Source organism: Passer domesticus, chromosome 25 (genome assembly GCF_036417665.1).
Source record: "Passer domesticus isolate bPasDom1 chromosome 25, bPasDom1.hap1, whole genome shotgun sequence".
NCBI lineage: Eukaryota > Metazoa > Chordata > Aves > Passeriformes > Passeridae > Passer > Passer domesticus.
In genome coordinates, this window is record NC_087498.1 from 6,308,598 (window position 1) to 6,328,467 (window position 19,870).

General features: G+C 48.5%; 1 protein-coding gene across 2 annotated transcripts; it reads left to right on the forward strand.

The window, feature by feature from the left end:
• Window positions 1-741: 741 nt before the first annotated feature.
• CTTNBP2NL (CTTNBP2 N-terminal like) lies at window positions 742-19,346 on the forward strand. 2 transcript variants are annotated; one of them, XM_064398929.1, is made up of 5 exons: window positions 742-796; window positions 5,274-5,381; window positions 12,775-13,005; window positions 14,580-14,687; window positions 15,431-19,346. In XM_064398929.1, the coding sequence occupies exons 2-5, from the start codon at window positions 5,283-5,285 to the stop codon at window positions 16,880-16,882; spliced, it is 1,890 nt and encodes a 629-aa protein (XP_064254999.1). In that variant the 5' UTR covers window positions 742-796; window positions 5,274-5,282; the 3' UTR covers window positions 16,883-19,346. The 2 variants fall into 2 exon arrangements, with proteins under 2 accessions (XP_064254999.1, XP_064255001.1); XM_064398931.1 differs by having other exon boundaries at window positions 796-929.
• Window positions 19,347-19,870: the final 524 nt, after the last annotated feature.

Genomic DNA, 19,870 nt, shown 5'->3' on the forward strand with positions numbered 1-19,870 from the left:
CGGCTGGGCACGGCTGGGCACGGCTGGGCACGGCGGGCACGGCACGGCTGGGCACGGCTGGGCTGGGCACGGCTGGGCACGGCTGGGCTACACGGCTGGCCAGGTGCCAGGAGGGGAGCGGGACCTGGAGGAGTCAGGGGAGAGGGACTGTCCGGCAGTGACGGGGGACCAGGGCTCAGAACCGCTGCGAGGGCACTGCCCTGCCCCGGGCTCCGTGAGGGGATCCAGGGCACTGCTCTGCCCCGGGATCCGTGAGGGGATCCAGGGCACTGCTCTGCCCCGGGATCCGTGAGGGGATCCAGGGCACTGCTCTGCCCCGGGCACTACGGGCATTCACCCGCCCCGAGCCTCCTCCAGCGTGCTCGCTGTCCCCTGTCCGTGCCCGGCTCGCACAGCCCTTCCCGCCTCTGGCACCGGGGCCGGGACACAGCCGGGCCCGGGACACAGCCGGGGCCGGGACACAGCCGGGGCCGGGACACAGCCACGGGCCGGGACACAGCCGGGGCCGGGGGCGGCGGCCCGGGCGGTGCCTCGGCCCCGCCCCGCCGGAAGTGACGCGCCAATCACGGCCGCCCGCTCGCTCCGCCGCGAACAAAAGGGATTTTCACCCGCTTCCCCGCCCTCCGCGCCGCCTCATTGGCTGTGCCCGCCCCCGCCCCGCCTTCCCCGCGGCGGATTGGCCCGCGGCAGCGGCGGCGGCGGCGCTGATTGGCGGGCGGGCCGTCGGTCAGCGGGCGGGGCGGGGCGGGGCGGCCGATGGGACGCGGAGCGGCGGCGGCGGCGCGGGGCCGGGCAGGTCGGTGCGGCGCGGCGGGCGCGGGTCTGTCCCCGTCCCGGTCCCCGTCCCGGTCCCGGTCCCGCTCTCGGCTCGCTCCGGCCCGGCGCGCTCCGGCCCGGCCCGGCGCTGCCCTGCGGCGGGGCAGAGGCAGGTGCGGGGCGGCCCGGCCCGCGGGGGCTGCGAGGGGCGGTGGCGGGGCCGAGCCCCGCTGCGGGCGGGGGCGGCCGCGGCCGGGACTGGGGCGGCCGCAGGCGGCGGGGAAGGGGAGGTTTCGGCGGAACGGGAGAGCGGGGGCGGCGCCGGGGGGCGGTGCCGGAGCCGGGCGGCGCTGCCCGGTGCGGCGGGCCCGGCGGAGCCGAGCGAGCCGGTGGCTGTTCCCCGCAGCCGCCTTCCTTCCCCCGCCGCGGCGTTCCTTTGTTCGCCGCGGCTGCACCGGGCCGGAGCAGCGCGGGGGCCACCGAGCCCGGCCCGCACGGTGCCGGTCCCGCACGGTGCCGGTTCCCCGGTCGGTGCCGGTGCAGCGCCGGCCGTGCCCGGTGTCCCGGGCTGACCCGGGCCGGGCCCGCAGCGGTACCGGGACAGGCTCCCCGAACCGGGCTGAAGGTCGGCAGCCCGCCGTGGTTCCGGTTCTGCTGCACAGGGCTTCACGGACCCGCTCCAAATCCGTGCTCGCGATTTGGCTAATTGCTTCCTCTGAGTATTGCTTCAGTGACTAACGCGGGGAGGATGGCTTTTTTGTGGGCAATGCCCTTTTTCCTTCAGGGCTGAGATACAGAGGTGAAGGAAATAGAAACATTCTCATTTTAACCTCATACAGAGGTGAAGGAAATAGAAACATTCTCATTTTAACCTCATGCAGAGGTGAAGGAAATAGAAACATTCTCATTTTTACCTCATACAGAGGTGAAGGAAATAGAAACATTCTCATTTTAACCTCATACAGAGGTGAAGGAAATAGAAACACCTCTCATTTTTAACCCAGGTCTCCACAGCGGTGATGCAATGCCAGGCAGCACTGTGGATACACAATTATTGCTTCTGTGTTAGCTTTTTTTCATTGCGTGAACACATGTAATTATTGAAACGACTCAAACACCACGCGATACGCGCAGAAGCAGTTTTGGGAACTTGTCTGTCAGGACTTCTCAAACGGGTCATTTAGGTTCTCCCATTAATGTCATTACACGACTGCCCGTGCTGGCTTCTGGAAAATGCTAGTTCCTCTTCAGGAACACAGGAAAGAAAACTCAGCTGATTCAGAATTGTCGCCATTGTGGCGTTGTTGCGTTGGTGCAGGTTTAGGAAATACCCTCTTTCAGGGGAAGAAGGAGCAACAAGCTTTGTTCTTCATTATTTTTTATTTTAAGTAGAAGAGTTTTGAGCGCAGGGCTTGCAGAGGATCCTGAAGCTGCTCTCCCCGTGCCTCGGGCTGTGCTTTCAGCTCCCCTTGGGTGGAACACCCAGCCCTGGGGTGGGTGGGTGGGTGAGGCTCCCCTGTGCTGGCAGCGTTCTTTGGGTGGGCTGGTGCCCTGTGTGTGTGAGAGAGCAGAGAAATGCAGCCTGGCGTGGCTTCAGGACCACGCTGCCGTGGTTGAGGGCGCTGCCAGCTTATCTGTGTGCTCCTCAAGTGGCACATGCCACAGATAACTCCCCCGCTCTGCTGGTTGTACAGACACTTAGCCTGCTCTCCGTGGTTATTTTCAGTGAAATGCTGCGAAATAACTTTCTCAGAAAGGTTTTGTCTCCTTGCAGGGTGGGTATGGGTCTGTCAGGGAGACTCCAGTGGGCCACAGCTGAAAGGAGCCTCACCTTTAGGCAAGCAGAAAGTGGTTATCTTTGTTTATGCTCCAAACTCTGCCTTATTGTCCAAAAATGGTGGTGTATCTCAGGCTCAGGGAAAATATTTATGTAATCAGACTAAACAACAAGGTCTTTGTGGTTTGTGATCTGTGTGAGTGCACTCTGTGTTTCCCTGGATGTAAAGGGGTGACATGGCCTGGAGTTGCTGGGTCTTGGTTCTCATGCTGGGAAGCTCTGTCCCCTGGTTAAAGGTTTGGAAATACAGGGTCAGGTTCCCCAGCTGAAGTGCCCGGATCCCTTTGGTAAAATGAGACTGTTTGCAAGGGGGAGAACTGGATAATTGAATAGAGTTGGTGTGATCTTCTGATAAAAAGTGGGATGAGGGAAGGCACAGGGATGTGCAGCTTGAAAGCAGCTTGGAAAGGTCAGCTCAGGAGCCTGGAGGGCTGGGAATGGATTTGGATTTAGATTTGGATAGAGGAAAAGGAGCTTAAATACATGCTTAGTAGCTCTTTGATCCAGAGATGCTTCTTGTTTCTGTAAAACAGTAACATCAAATGAATAGGGCTTTTTTTCCCCCCCGAATTTTCAGCTCCCAAGTGCGGAGTGGCCCTTAAAGGGATTGTGATCCATTCAGCATTACAGACATCTGCCTGGGGTGCTCTGAAAGTTCCCTGCAGATCACTGGAGAGTGCAGGTACATTTTGGTGGGTTTTTTAAGAGCAGTGACTTTATTTGTTGCATCTGCTCCAGTCTGTTCCCTCAGCAGTGTGAAGGAACTGATGCAAACAAAGCAGGTGGAGATCTCTTGGAGCAGGTTGCACATGAGGAAGCTGAGGGTGTACCACTTACATTCCTTTAACGTTACCTCTCGTTGCTGGATGAATGATTACTGTGCCAACTGCCTCCTGCTCTTTATTTCTCTTAAGTATTTTTACCTGTATGTTTTAGGACAGGGCTTGTTTATGTTATTAAGCACATTAAAGACTACAGAGGCGTGGTGAGAAGAGCATGGCTTATTCCTGCAGCACTGGGAAGCACAAGTCACAATGGGAGTAGTTAGAATATAGAGTAGAAATTACTGCTGCCCTGACTAATAGCTTTAAAAGCCCAAAGTGCAGCTGGTAGCTGTCCTTGCTATAAGCCTGAGCTGTTTGCTAGCTCTTGGGGAGATGCAGCTGCACGTGTCCACATCATCTCTTCATAAAGGAAAAGCATGGATGCAGTCATGTTGAAAGTCCATGTTCAACAATTCCTGTCCAGAGATAACAGAAATATATGATACACTTTGTTCTAAGATCTCTGAGGAAGCTTCTCCTTTTTGGTTCAGGTTTATAATGCCCCAGTGCTGCTGTAAGTGGTGTGGATCTGCAGCAGGGAGCAGAAATGCAATGCTCAGATCTGTGGTGTGCAGTTCAGTTTGGTTTTGGAACTCGTGGTCCCTTCCACTGGCGTTGCCTTGAGCAGCCCATGGCAGCGGGAGGGAGACCAGCAGAGCCTGTAAGAAACCTTGTTCTTCATGGAATTTCATGTAAAGCACTGTGTGAGGCAGGCGTGTGAGGGAGATGAGACACTTCCCTGCTCGGCAGAGGGGCACAGAGCAGATTTCTGATTCTCTTGCTGTATGAAGACAGCAGAACTCTCTGTTCCCAGCAACTGGAAAACTGCTCTGGCACAAACAAGACAGAACTTGCTTTTGTGTATAACTCTCCAAGGCACAGTTATGCAAATCAGTTGTAAAGGAGCAGTGACTTCAGACAAGCTAGACTTCAGCTGAATGTTTTAGCTGGATAGACTTCTCCAGTAGGGGCTAATTTAACCCTTTATCACTTGCCACTGGAGTTTGTATCTCTTCTTCGTGCTGTAGCATTTTCTGCTTGACACAAAGTGTGGTGAAAGATGGACATGACTTGGACTCAGAAAAGTATATTTGATGGTTGTGCAAAGCACAAGACTGTATCAATGGGTATATTTTCATCAGAGACAAGGATTTAGCCTGAAATTATTTCCATTTTTAACAAAATAATGTAACAAAAAGGCTTATTATGGGACACTGTATCAGCAAAGATGCAAGGAAATATGAAACCTCTTTATGTGCAGTTCAGATGATGGATCTCTTATGTAGGCAGTAAAATTATATGTAATAAATGATGCTGATATTGAAACAGTTTGAAAGAATAGTGATTAAGTGTGTGTTTTCTGTGGCATTGATTTCTGTGAAGGGGTTTGGGCCTGCTCCATCAGTGTGGATAATGGCATTCCCAGGAAGCAAATCCCAGCCCTGCAACGTTCCCAGCACTGCTGAGCTCCTGTGGGTGGCCCACTTTGGCCTTCATTCATCACAGCTCCTCAGTGATGCTTGCAGCTGTGTCAGGCAGATGTGTAATCACCATGACTTTTAAATATCCCTGGTTTTCCCCTCTCCTGGTAACTTTGGCTGCTGCTCGGTGAATGTTGTCCTGTTAGCCCACACATTCTGCCGTGGCCATCTGGGTGTGCATATGTTCTGTCCCTTGGGAGGAGGTGACAAATGCATCTTCTGCAACTGGTGTGGCAAGCTGGAGAGAAAATTATCCCCCCTCAGGGCAATTTGCAATCCAAAAAGCTGGAAACTGGAGATTATATGTCACAGCTTCGAATGCTGATCTTAATGTCCAAAGAAATGCCTGCTAAACTAGGTTTCATTATTTTTCAGGTTTTCAGGATGAATCTGGAAAAACTCAGCAAACCAGAACTACTGACACTGTTTAGCATTCTTGAGGGAGAATTAGAAGCAAGAGATCTTGTCATAGAGGCTTTAAAGGTAGGTTTTAAGTATCAGGATAAGAAACAAACATGACAACAGCACTGCTGTGAGTTCTGCAGAGACCTTGTATCCAAGGTGAAGTTCATTACTGGTTCAGAATCCCATTTAATATCTGCAGGATTACATAGTAAATGCTGTAGATAATTTTTGTCTGGGAAGCTGGCTGCAAGAAGCATTTTGCTATTGAAATACAGTGTTACATGTGTGTTCTCATCCTTTCTGATAAAGAACCGTGTGTTTCTGCTGTGTAAAACGTCTACCAGAATTCCTTTCTAGGTTTTTTTTCTCCTTTAGCAGGGAGGGCTGCTTAAAGCAGGAACTCTTCTCTCCAAGAGGGATCACAGCTTAGTCTTTTAGTGACAACAACGTCACACTGAGCAAAAAGCAGCCGTGGCTTTGTGTTGACTAAGCCACCATAAGCTGGCAGTGCTGAGAGCAGCAGCCCTGAGCGCTCAGCTCCTGATTCCTTCCCTTTGCTGGCACGAGCATTAGTGTGCCCTTCCAGAGAGGCAGATGCCAGCTAGAACTGCTCCAAAAAGCCACTTTCAGTCTCAGTGCAGCTGAGGTCGTGGTGCTGTGGGAGCAGGTGATGGGGCAGGGCAGGGCTGGTGCTGGCATATCCTCCTCCAGAGCAGTTGGGATACTTATGTTTGTTGTTAATAGCTTTTGCATTTGGATAATCCTTTTATTTTGGAGGAATTTTGTTGCCCTCTCAAAACTATTGGTCAGGTGGAGGGTTTGTTTTCTGTTTTGGTAGACACTTGCAAGTTTCTGCTCTGTCCTGAGATCCGTTTTTCTCTGTGTGTGGTCAGAATGTGTTACCAAAACAAGCCTCCCTTCAGTATTTCAGTGTGAAATGTCTACAGTGGAGCACAGAGAGACCAATGGGAAGGGATGTAGCAGCTCCATTCCAGAAGGGCTTTTTATTGCCTGCCTTCCAGTAGTGTAAAGCAATTATCTTTCCTGTTGAAGTTTAACCTGCAGTTCCCTCTTGTGTGAGGAGATTAATCAGTAAGAATACCCTTTGACATAATTTGTCAAGTACTCATAGCTGAGAAGAAATTAAATGAAATTGTAACCTATGCTTGATAATTATGGAGTATAAAATACTGATCTAATCAAAGGTTAGGGCTATTTTCCCCTCCTCTGTCAGGGACATGCTGCAGTATTTCATCTCAGGATTGTGAGGACAGCTGGAGCTGGTGGGAAAGGGCAAGGAAAGCTTCAAGTCCCAGCTGGCTCTTGCTGCTCCTGAGGTGATCTCAGGGAAGAGCTGCCACGCTGGGATGTGCCCTGTGCCTGCAGCACTGTGGGGTGTTGCAGGTCTGCAGCTGTGCTGCTCTGGGCTCCAGAGCTTGTCCCCAGTGCTGCTGCAGCCCGGGGCTGGCTCCCTGCTGGCAGCTCTGCTGCCCTTTCCATGCGTGGAGGGAAAAGTCCTGTAATGCTTCATCTGCTGCCCGGGCAGAGGCTCAGCAGCACGGCCCTTCCAGCTTTGTCCGTTTATTTGGAATATACAGCTAGAGAAGTACTGGCCTCGCAGTGTTTTTCTCATTGTTTGCTGATAGTAGCTGTGGTAACAGCTTTACGTGCCTCACTGGCCAGAAGACTTTGTGTGTGACTAATTAAAGGAAACCTTGCTAATCTGTTTACTCACGTTTTGATGCATAAAAGTGCTGCCCTGAAGAACAAACAACTTCTAAGACTGCGTTAAAGATTTGCACTCTTGAGAGCAGTTAGTTTGACTTGCATGAATTGGACAAAGTGAGTTGTAGTTTCCAGGAGAGGAGCTGGGCTCCCGGGGCTGGGGAGGCTGGTTGTTCCACACACACAGGAACTGTCTGTGCTCTCAGCTCTCACTTCCCCAAGTGCTGTGTCCTGCCTCGGCAGCTGCATTTCTTTGAGGAGTCATGGTTTTATGTTAAATGTGGGTATATGTTGGGAGCAGGTGGAGTTCAATCCTCTGAACTTTCTTAGGGGTTGCATAACCCTCAACCACAGCAGTGATTTTCTCCAGCATTTGTGTGAAACACGTAGATGTCAGTGGTTGCAAATCAGAATTTTATCTGCCTGTTTGCTTCCCTCATACAAACAAAACACATTTCCCTTCATGGGCTAATTTTACTTCTGCTTCAGATTTAAATTATTCTGAGCTCTGGTTGTTGGAGTCAAATGCTTTGGTACATTACAGGAAAGGACAGGCACTTGCAGAGGAAGAGTACCTTCATTTGTAAGCATGTCATCTGCTTGTAGTGCAGTCTGCAATAATTGATATTCCTGCACACTTAGAGACAAACATTTTGCATCTGGCATTTAGCAGAGAGAATCCATGCGTGCAGATGACAAAGCTTAAAATAGTTTTCCTCTCCCTCATGGTGTCAGGCACTTGCTGGCTGGCACTGGCCCTGTTTCTCTCTGTCAGAATTGAGCTGCTGAGCCGGGTGTTCCAGACACTGCTTGTTGAACTCTCTCCTCTCTTCTCCCTCTCTTCACTCCCTCTCCCCAGATCCTGGCCCTTTTTCCTTGCTGTCTGACAAACTGACTGTATTCAAAATATTCTTTTCCAGTGCTTAAGTTTGCTTCCTCTGTTTTAAAACCTCTTAGGAAAGAAAAAAAAAAAAAAAACTTTTTTTTTTTGCCTGAAAGTAGCTTCCTGTCCACTACATAAATTTCAATGTTCTCCTTGGAACAGATTTTAAGCCCGACTTCTTATTGTGCTCCTTTTCCTGTAGTTATAATTGTGTTTATATCATCCAAAAAACCCAGATGCTGTCAGAGAGTTGCATAATCCTGAGAGTTAGGCTCTCAGTCCTTATTGCTGTGTAGGAAGGGTTGCACGGGCCACAGGTTTGCCTTCTGAAATAGCACACCACGACTGGAAACAATTCAATATTTAAATGTATCTCTATCACTGTGTAGAGCACTTTGTTCCCTCCCCCTGTTTTCCATACATTAGAAGTGAAGCTCTGTTTACTTTTAGAAAACAGGAAACAGCTTTCTGGCGTATTCCTTTATGTTAATAAGGCCTCAGGCACTTTAGGCTGGAATATAAACTATTTTGTGTTAATGACTGGGAGCTGGTATTCACCTCTTTGCTTCTGGGGGCAGTGATTCACTACAGAGCAATATTAATGAGAAACTAGGTGCTGTTTGTTATGAATTTAGAAATTAGGTTTACAGTGCAGTTTCAAAAACCTAACTCTACCTCCTGTTTAAATAAAAAGAGAAGCTCAGTAATACAAAACCTTCCTGCTGTTAAATCTTTCACAGATGGGGCAAATTGGGCTTATGCATCACTTAGGAAGCAGCTTCCATGGAGCAGCGTTCCCTTGGGTGCTGTCTGGTGGAATGCAGGCATTCCTTACAGCTTTTCTTGCCAGCCTGGGGAGTTTTCTGTTTATTTCTTGCTTGAAGCAGCACGGTTTGCCACTTCCTTTCAGGAGCTCTCCTCACCTTCAGGGTCCCAGGGCTGTGCTGAGCAGGAGCAGAGCTGTGGGAATGCTGGAAGGCTCCTGCTGGAAGGCTCCTGCTCTGGTTCCACTGCCTGCTGTTGCTGTCCCCTGGTTTCGGGGTGACCACAGCACGTTCCTGAGCCCCTGGACACACCCCAGGCTGCTGGGCCAGAGCTCCCAGCAAAGGAAGCTGCAGTTTTGTGCTGCTTGACATTTCCTGAGAAAGCTTCTTCTGTTTTTCAAAGCTGATAACAGGTCTGACTTGGGCACTCGTGGGTAGCTCTCGTTTATCAGGTCTGCCCACTTGATGTAGTGGTGGCAATTAAGGAAATGCTGCATTTGACCAATTTGCCAGGCTCTGTGCAGAGCTGGAGCTAGTGCAGCACTGCAAATCCCACTCCAGCATTTTGGCATTTCTTTTTGGGCAAACAAGAGGTCCCCACCCCCATTTCCCTTCTCTCAGTGCTTGCTGTGACCTCAGCCTGTCTTTATTCCCAACTTCTGTCTCTGGGGAGAGAAGCTAATAAGGAAGTTCAAGGCAGCAAGGAGCTATTTAAAGCTTATTCCATTCTCTGCTACATGAAGGAGGAACTTCTGTGCAAATTATCACTGGAGAACTGCAAACTCAGTAGCTAGAGTTAATTAAGAGTGTGTTTGTTTTGTACCAAGGGTTAAAACCTGAACTCTGAAATTACAGGGAGGAGAAATGCTCTACTTGATGTCCAAAAAACACTTGAAATAGGTCCTGGAAATTCCCTGTTTGATGTTCCAGTAAAACAAGTTGTAAAGATTACTGAAGAGAGAGAGAATATTCTGTCACATAAACAAGGTTTCAGTAGAAAGAAATATTTTATTTTAAAAAAATACAGAAGTAGCTTATGGGAAACATTCATCCCAAAACAGCCTAGAAATCCCAAGAGGAAACAGTAGTTTTTTCCTAACAAAGCAAAGCCTGCCTGCACAGGAAACATCTTTTCAGTTGGGTCAGATGTTGCTTCTGCCCATGAAATCAGAATTATCTCTTCCCAGACAGACTAGCAGTGGTCCATTGCCCAAACTGGAGCTCAAAGCCAGCCAGTTTCACGTGGAACCCCCTCTGCTTATGCCTAATTCTTCAGTCTTCTGCAAGTTTATTTTTAAGGGTAGTTCACATGTATAGTTCCTTCTTTTTTTTTTAAAAGCACCCCAAGCTTATATGTTATCTTCGTTTCCTGTTGGGAGAGGTCAATTTGATAGTCCTGAAAATTGCTGAATAATCCATTGAGTTGCTTATGGAATTTGAGTATTTTGTTGGGCAATTCACAGTTCTGCCTGTTTGAGGTGAGGTACTAAATCAGAAGGTGCAATTGCACAGAATTGCATCTGCTTTCAAAGCACCATTGCTGGTGTTGGAGGTATGTATGTCATCTCTGGTGTTCAGGTGAAATCTTCCACTCCTTAACTTTTGTAACCTTATTTCCTTTTCATTTAACCTTGATTTTCTGTGGGTTTGTGTTTTCTGTGCTGGGATCTGAGATCTAGGTGGATTTTTTTCACTTGGGGCTCACTCCTAGAGTGTTCCTCCACCATCAGGTTCCTTCTGTTGTGAAAGTTGGACAGCTGTTTAAGGTAGAATCCAGTTCCGACAGGACAGAATCAGAAGTGTTGAAGGCATTTGGCCGTGACCTGCAGTGGCAGAAGCTGGGGTGCAGAGCTGCCTCAGGAGCAGCACGAGCCGTGGCAGCAGTCACTCTCTGGGCCATTTCCACACCTGTATGACACAACCTCTGCAGGTTAGGGCACTGTACATTCATTTTCCACAGTGATTCAGGGGGCCCAGTGGCTGCTGTGCTGCACAGAGGTGTCACAGGCTGCAAAATCCCTGTTTGCATTTCCGAGTGCACGGTGGCCAAAGCACTGGGTTTGTTTTTGCAAACGTGGTGTGGCCAGTGGAGGATGACCTGGTTAAGACTTTCTCCAGTCTAGACAACTTTAATTGAATGTTTATGCTCTGCTGGCTACTGAAGAAGAATAGCTGGACTTGAGAAAGCTCTTAATGTTATGATAGTCTCATCTGTTTGTCATGCTAGTTCAGGAAAATACTTAATTGCTCAAAGTAGCACGGAAGAACTTCTTGTTCTTTCCCAAACAGGAAACAAACCACCCCACTGAATTCAGAGTGGGTGGTTTATTCAGAGTTCAGAGCCCAGTGCTGTGAGGAGCAGAGGAAAACAGGTCTTTTGTTACACCTACAGGACTGCAAAAATCACCTTAACCTCGGTTTTTGGAGCTCTTATTTGGTAGGAGCTGCCCAGCAGCAAAGGCAGGGTTTGTTACACAGCTGAAGCACTGGTGCCCTTCTGAAGGGTCTCCCCCATGTTCCTGTGTGGAATGGCCAGCCCTGGGATGAGCTGGGACTAAGCTCATCTGTCAAAGCAGCACGGCCAGCTGGATGGAGATCCCAGCTCGTATTTACAGACTTATTAATGCTTGAGTCACTGAGAAATTCCCTCCACGCTTCTGTGGAGCTTTCACTGAGTCACTTTTGTAAACGCTTCAGAAAAACAGAAGATTCCCTGTTCCTAAAAAAGCCCCCAAACCTGGAGTTTTTCCTGTGATTCATTAAACCAGGGCTGCCCCATTATCCAGGGCTGCTCTCCCATTTCCAGGGCTGATCTTTTCCTTCCTCTCCTTTTTATTATTGTGTAAAGTTAGAACAATATCTGAAGCTCTGATCAAAGGTACCCACAGTTCCTGACGGATATTGCTGATAGAGAGGGAGGGGTGTCTGTAAGTGTGAGCTGTTCCTCTGTGTTTGTTTGCTGCAGGGTGAAAATCCAGCTCCAAACTGGACTCACAGGATGGATGTCTCTCATTTGGTCATGGAGAAGATATTTTGGGTTGGGTTTTTTATGCCTCTTGTCAAAGTAATGCAAATGCTTTTCCTTTTAAGAGCAAAATTCAATTTTTTTTCGTTTATTTCATGTTAATCACATGGCTGCATTTCAGAATGCAGGTGGGACCAGCAAATCTCAGCAGCTCTTTGAGTAAAGCCAAGTTTTCTTATTTAACTCTCACTGTTCCAGTGTAGCTCCACCAGCTGCTGTGTGGGGATGTTCCACGATTCTGTGACTCCTGCTCTTGTGTGAATCTACATCTGCTTTTCTGTGTCTTTTGTTGCATAAATATTTGATTTCTTATCATGGTGGTGAACACACAGATAACATTTTCATATCTGTCTGTGAGATTTCGTTTTGTTTCTAGACCTTCACAGTCATCATTGAATAGGATAAGCCTATGGGTATCCTGACAAACAGATTTCCAGATGGAATGGCTGATTCATGGAATAATTGGGGTTGGAAGAACCTCTGAGCTCATCGAGTCCAGCCATTAAGCACTGTAAATGTAGAGCCTGGTGTGTGTGAGTTGTCTTAATTCTCACAAGCACCAAAGGAAACCTCATCATTCCTGTCTTGAGAAACTAAACTCTGTTTAGTCTGGATGAGAACATTAAAGATTTTATTAACAATTCACAGATTTATGGCTCTTGCCAGAATGAAACTCTTTAATTGCTCAACATGAAATTCTTTGATGGTGACATAGTCAAGGAAAGCACACAACTGCTTCTTTCACTGATGCGACAATAAATGATTAAATCTTTTGTTGAGCAAGAGCTGGGACTTACCTTCTTTCCTTTCACACAGCTGTGGAATGTCAGTCATGGCCCTGGCAGGTAGCTGTGGTATGAGGAACTTTGTGGACTGGATATGTTGTGGAGATGCTGTGTTTTTAAGCAAGATTTGTCTTTATTGCCTTTATTTCTAGCAGATAACAGGATATGAATCAGACTGTGTTAAATTCTCTTTGAATGGAAAACTGGGGAAAAGCAGTATTAGCTACAAAACCCTGCTTTCTAAGCTAGTTTGAGTGTATTAAAATGCAAATTTGTTTTTGTGTTGCAGGCCCAGCACAGGGACACATTCATTGAGGAACGCTATGGGAAATACAACATCAGTGATCCACTGATGGCTTTGCAGAGAGATTTTGAGACACTGAAAGAGGGGAATCATGGTGAAAAGCAGCCAGTGTGCTCCAATCCTTTATCTATTTTGAAAGTGGTGATGAAACATTGCAAGAATATGCAGGAAAGGATGTTATCCCAACTAGCTGCTGCAGAAAGCAGACACAGAAAGGTAGGTTTTGCCTCAGTCACGATGTGCAGAAGTTACAGTTGCATTTTAATGACAGGTTAACTTCAGCAAAAACACTTGAGTTCCCTGAGGCTTGGTAACTGAAAGGACTTTGCACCTTTGTTTAAACTTCTCACTCCAGGTGATGCAGCTGGGGAGCTGATCAGTTATAATTCCAGAATTTGAAATACACACAAGGTGTTTTTGTTAGGACACACCAGAAAGGATGTAGCTTACAGCTGGGAGGTGTAATGCTTCCCAAAATGCAAGAAAGGGTTTCTGGAAGATGGAATTCTGTGCAGAGCTGTCACTGTTCTGCCTGGGACTTGTTCTCCGTGGTCATTGAAGAGCTGCTGCCAGGGGAAGGCACCTCCTTGTGCTTCCCTAAGGAAGTATGGAGTGACCAACAGTATTTTTCTTGCCATTTGGCCTCTATAGTGAAGCACCTGTTATTATTCAGACATACCTTTAATGTGTGTTGACACCAATAAAGTGCTTGATCATGTGTCAGACCATACTACCACAAAAATTGATGTCAGAAGTAAGAACAAGGCTGGGCTTCACTTTTCAGCCAATTATCCAACTGAGTCATACAGTAAAATCAGATATTTTTTCACCTTTTCCTCTTCCTGTCTACTTCAAGTATACAAGGATGTACACTTGATAATATTTAAGTATTGTTTGGAAGCTTAAATTTCAGGAAGACTGAGGAGCTGCTAAATTCATGGTGAGGATGTGTTGGTTTTGGTGGTGAGATAAGCAGAGCCTCTTGGGGAGTTTGTATTCTGGCTTTTTTGTTAATAGCATTTCAATTATTCATGTAATTCAGTGTTAAAGCTGAAGGAGCTCCTTCACTGGGCCCTTATGGGAAGCAGTTTCACTTCAAGAGCTCATCTTGTTCTTAAGTGGAAGAACAAATTAATGTTCTTTAAAATAAACTTTACACTGGAGTCCTCAAATCCCTGTAAGGCACTGGGAGCAGTCTGGGTGGGAATTGCTGCTGGAGCCACAGCAGGGACTGTCCTGGTGTCAGAGCCCTGTGTCTCCTGCATGCAGCACCTCTGCTCCTGCTGGCCTTGGACTGATGGGCCCGCCAGGAAATTCTGACTTCCAAGGGACAGCTGAAATACAGGAATTTCCAGCTGAATGTGAGGAAAAAGTGACTTACTTTGAGGGTGGCAGAGCACTGGAACAGGCTGTGGAGGGGCTGTGGATTCTCCTTCCCTGCCAATGTTCAGAACCCTCCTGGGCTGATCTGTGCAGCCTGCTCCAGGGCAAGGCCTGGCAGGGGTGGGCTGGGTGATCTCCAGAGATCCCTTCTGCAAGAGGGCACCATTCCCCCCAAGGATACTGCAAAGCCTGGGGAAAAGTGTGCCATTTAGGTGTTTAATAGTGAAATAGATCCAGTGTCAGGTGTCCCTAACGCCTTTCACAGTCTGACCAGGTCATTACATGTACTGGACTTGTCCAAGAGCTGCTTTTCTGTGCTGGGAATTGAGCCGGGCTGTGTGGAGCTGCTGTGTGTCACTCTGGAGTTGTGCACAGCCCTGAGCTCTCCTGGCTGCTGTCCTTGGCAGGTGATCCTGGACCTGGAGGAGGAGAGGCAGCGGCACGCCCAGGACACGGCCGAGGGGGACGATGTCACCTACATGCTGGAGAAGGAGAGGGAGCGCCTCACCCAGCAGGTACCAGCCCAGGAGCCCGGGCAGCAGGGCAGGGCTGTGCTGCAGAGCAGCAGGAACCTCCCTCTGCAGGGCACTCCCAGCTTTTATCATCTTGATATGAAAAACAGCCCTGCGTGGCTCGGTGTGCTTTGGTAGCTGAGCAGTGCTGAAAGGTGTTAATAGGCAATCAAACGCTTTGGAATCTTACTTCAGCCTGAAATCCGAGGAGTTGGGAAGGACAGGATTGCATTTGCAATTGATAGCTCGCTGCAGTGCTCAAAATTCAGAATAAGTCATGGGAGATCTCCTGGGGGTGTTGTTCAGAGATGCTAATAAATATTTAAGCCACCGTTTTCTGTTACTCAAGCGCTGTGGCCTTTGTTAAGCATACATAACACATCAGCATTTTAAAGCCTAAATGCCTTTAAAAGGCAAACTGACAAAGTGGTAAATGAGGTGGAAGGGAGCTTTGCTTGTTCTGTCAGTGCATGGCAGACTGGCTGTGTATCTCACTAAAGGCCAATCGAATTTCACACAGGATAAAACTACCAGTAAGTAGTAATTGTTACTGTGTGCAAGCTGAGTTGCTCCAGACTATTTTGCTGCTTTCTGGTGCAATAAGCTCTTTCTTAGCCATTGTCATTTTTTGCTGTGTAATTTCTCCAAGATACACAGTAAACCTGTTCCCTTTTGGGGTGTTGCCCTTCATTTGCTTTCAGGAGGTTTTATGGTACCCTTAAATCTCTTTTGTTCTCCACTTCCAGGTGGAGTTTGAAAAGTCCCAAGTGAAGAAGTTTGAGAAAGAGCAGAAGAAGCTGTCGAGCCAGTTGGAGGAGGAAAGGGCACGCCACAAGCAACTGTCTTCCATGCTTGTTGTGGAGTGCAAGAAAGCCACTGCCAAAGCAGCTGAAGAGGGCCAGAAGACAGCAGAACTGAGCTTGAAATTGGAAAAGGAGAAGAGCAAGGTGAGTAAACTGGAAGAGGAGCTGGCAGCCAAGAGGAAGCGGGGTTTGCAGATGGAAGCACAAGTAGAAAAGCAGCTCTCAGAGTTTGACATTGAAAGAGAACAGCTGAAAGCTAAGCTGAACAGAGAAGAAAACCGTACAAAAGCACTCAAAGAAGAGGTGGAATGTCTGAAGAAAGCCCTGAAAGAGCTGGAGGCTTCTTGCCAGGAGCACAGTCCCTCCAAGCCTGTGCATCCCAGCCCCTCGGTGACATCCAGGGGGGTCACCACTGACAGTCCCCCAGTGAAGTCTGTGTCCTGCCAGACCGAGGGGCTGCAGGCAGAACGAGCAAACCCTGCCAGCAGCAGCAAAGCTCTTCACACCGTGTTTGCCAGCCCCTCTGCCCCTGTTCATTCCTATGCAAAATCCAACGGGCACTGTGACACAGACCTGCAGGTGGCTGGGGAGACAAATGCTGCAGAGAGCCAAGCTCACAGGGAGAAATCTGCAGCCTCAGAAAGCGCAGTGGAGAATGGAAGCTCTCCTGTGAGAACAGAGTCCCCGGTGCACGTGATGTCGCAGCTCCCCTCTGCCGGGGTGTCCCTGTCCCCCAGCAGCACAGCCGCCTCCTCTCTGACCCCCTCTCCCTGCTCCTCACCAGTGCTGACTAAACGCTTAGGGGGAGCCTCTGCCAGCAGCCCTGGCTACCAGTCCTCCTACCAGGTGGGCATCAACCAGCGCTTCCACGCGGCCAGGCACAAGTTCCAGTCGCAGGCGGAGCAGGAGCAGCAGCCGGGCCTGCAGAGCCCCCCCTCCCGGGACCTGTCTCCCACCCTGGCTGACAACTCGGCTGCCAAGCAGCTGGCCCGCAACACGGTCACTCAGGTGCTGTCCAGGTTCACCAGCCAGCAGGGCCCCATCAAGCCTGTCTCCCCCAACAGCTCCCCTTTTGGCACGGACTATCGGAACCTGGCCAGTGCGGTCGGGCCCAAAGCCGAGGCTGGGCGCTGCCCGAGCCCTGTCAAGGTTTCCAGCCCGCTGAGCCCCTTGTCTCCTGGAATCAAGTCACCAACCATTCCTAGGGCAGAGAGGGGCAACCCTCCACCCATTCCTCCCAAGAAACCCGGCCTCGCTCAGTCGCCTGCTGCTGCTGCTCCCCTGGGCAAAGCCTCCTCCCTGGCTGCCCCCCTGGACGTGGCCAGTAGCTGCTCCAACAGCTCTGTCGTGTCAAATGGCAAAGACCTGGAGATCCTCCTGCCAAGCAGCAGCTAGTCTCCAGAAAATGGGAATGTGACATTCCACAGCTTAGCTTACCCTGGAGCTAAGACACTGTTTTTCCACTCCATGTTATTTATTTCCATAGTAGCAGATTCTGTCTGTATAAAGCATTTAGTATATTTTTTTTTCTTTTTAATAGGTAGGAAAATATTTTTGTTTATGAAGAAACCTTAACTACAGCTATACAGTAGCCTCCAAATGTCTCGTGGCAGCAGTCAAATCATTAGAGGTAACAGCCATAATCATGTGGTGGGACCTATCAACCTCTAATGGGACTGAAATGCTACTTTTAAATTATGCAGAAATAATTTTTGCAGACTTTTTATTCCAGATGAACATTTTATAAAAGTGCCTGAACTAAGCCTGCAATATGAATGTGATTCTCATGAAAAGGTGAGGAGGGGAACATCTAGCTGCAGAAACAAATTCTTCTGAGTCCTGAATGTTGAAACCAACACTGGTTTTCCTTTTAATGCTTTCCGTTTGCTAAGATAAGTTAGCAAATGTGCTACAGATTCTGCCAGGTGACCACCAGACTGGGGCAGCCAGCCAGGCTGTGTCCTTCAGGACATAGCTCCCAGCTATTTGAGGAAGCACACAGGAGTTTCTTGGGATAAATTTTAGTTGTGATATTCCTTGTCCATACAGTTCTTTCTGCTTTCCTGCCAAGATGCCTGTGTGCTTTAAATGGCTGAACTCTGGTTTCTGGTGTATCACCTGGAATTTTCAAGCTCTTCAAGCATTCTACTGTTGTGTGTAGAACTTCTGAGAAAAGGATCTTTCTGTTACTTGACAAAGATCTCACTATTACTTGAAGAAGTAACTCATCTATCCAGTACAGGTTTTTTGCAACACCTGTAACACGGGATCTTCAGCTTTGAACAAAAGCAATAATTTTGTTCCTCATCTGTGTCAGTTAAATCTGACTGATCTGGATTTTGCCCACTAGCTGTGGCTAGCTTTCCTTGGCTGCAAATATGGAACCAAATCATTGCTGCTGTGGAATTGAATATGTGGATATGTGTAAGTATATCACACACATACATGCTAAACACACAGTGTATTAGGAAAGTACTTATCTCTTCATGATCTTCTGCCTCATATGAAGAAAACACAGCAATTCACTGAGATTTTAAAAAATTCCTCAGTGAGGAATTGCTAAATTTGAGGCAGATCATGTGTGAGGAAGTATTTGGACCCAGGAGAAGCAGCTGGTTCCTGTGCAGAAATGTTTGCTGCAAGAGCACCAACAGGCAGAGCACAGTGGTGTTCTGAGTCATTGTGCTGAGAAATGCAGGACAAGCACCACGGATCAGTGGCAGAGGCTGAGAGCACGACCCTGAGTTAATGATCTCAGGTGTTGGATGTGAGCTGATCCTAAATTTAGAACCTGGACTTGCTGCTGGTGTGGCAGCGTGCAGCGCTTCCCTCGGCAGCAGAGTCGTGTTTGCACAGGGCTCCCACAGCTCCCACTGCCAGGGACACCTTCTCCTTGCTCACTTTTCACTGTCTCACGGGGCATTTGTTGTGGGGGGATCCCTGTGCCACGGGAGCTGCAGAGCTCCATGGCAGGGGATCCTGGGGGCTCTCATTCTGCAGAGCGTGGGAGCTCTGAGCTGCTCTGAGCTGGCTGCTGCTGCAGTGACCCCACACAGCCGTGCAGGGCTTCAGGGCTTTGCACAGACCCTTCAGCAGCCTTTTAGCTGGTGGTGTTACGGGCTGCTGTTCCTAATCCAGTCTGTGCATTAACAGCAGGGACGTGGAGGCAGCCAGAGCCAAGCGGGCAGTGACTCTTTTGGAAGCACATTTATTACTTTTTTAACTAAGTGTCCACAGCTGATTTTTTTGCTCTTGCTGAGAGTAAAAGTAAAAATGGATGGGCAGATGGATTTTGGCCCATTATCCCTTCTGATTGAAAAGTGAGGCTTTTGTATACACTGCTTTAATGAGTTTCTTTACTTTTACATTAATCTGACTGGTATTATCCCCTTTCTTTACTGATAGCTCTAGAGAGAGAGATACTATGATGAAGTCTAATAGGAAATGCACTGAGTACTGTTTCTTCTAAAATATAATATGGGAAGGGGTATGCAAAAGAATGTATTTTTGCTAGTAGACTAACTTCTGAAAGAAACTAAGCACAAGGGATTAAAATGGATCCAACTAATTCAGTAAGACATTTAGAGTTAGTATTTAACTGTTGATGTAGATTCTGTGTGAAAGCAACTAAATATTTCTTCTCTAACTCACATGTGTCCTAAGCAGACATTGTTGCAGAGTTTGTCACTGGCTAATGGAGTATAATGAAGTGCAAAACATATAACACTAGTATTAATTCATTAACACTTGTAAATTTGTAAAGCCAAATGTACCAAGCTGAAGTCTTTAATCATTTTTATAGCTGATGGCATTAAACATGTTAAACATTCATATTATCAATAAAGGATTTTATTTTTAAGATGTGCAAATTGCTTAAGGAAATGTTTGCAGTTGGGGCTGCCCAGCAGGAAACCTGCTGGTGGTAACTGGGATCTGTGCCCACCTGGAGCTTTAATGGAAGCTCTGAAATGTCAGAAGAAAGAGAATTTCTTGGGAGTGCAGTGGGTCTGAGCAGTGTTGGCTGCTGCAGCCAGAGCACTGCTGCAGAGTATTGCTCCATCTCCACCCAGCTGCAGCTGGCAGTGCTGGAAGTTGGGAGGTGCCCGGGGCAGTTGTGCCTCAGGTGGCACAGCACACTCAATGCTCCAGACAGCTCTGGCTTTTAGGTACTTTTAGTAAAAACAGTTTTCCTGGAGCCCCTCTTTGTCACGGTGTCACGATTCTGAATGGGTGACACTTTCTATTAATGAACTCTTCGGGGCTGGGGGAGGGAGATGCCCCCGTCCCCTGCCGGTGTTCAAGCAGGATGCAGCCTCGTGGGAGCTCCCTCTGCCCTGCGTGCAGTCAGTTCTGTCAGGACAGAGCAGGGAGCAGAGCCGGGCT

Excerpts from the sequence above, each read along its gene's own strand:
- CTTNBP2NL (XM_064398929.1), top strand. The coding sequence starts at position 5,283 with ATGAATCTGGAAAAACTCAGCAAACCAGAACTACTGACACTGTTTAGC. Across the intron at positions 13,006-14,579 it reads CAGAAAGCAGACACAGAAAG|GTGATCCTGGACCTGGAGGA; the intron begins GTAGGTTTTGCC and ends TGTCCTTGGCAG. Across the intron at positions 14,688-15,430 it reads GGGAGCGCCTCACCCAGCAG|GTGGAGTTTGAAAAGTCCCA; the intron begins GTACCAGCCCAG and ends CTCCACTTCCAG.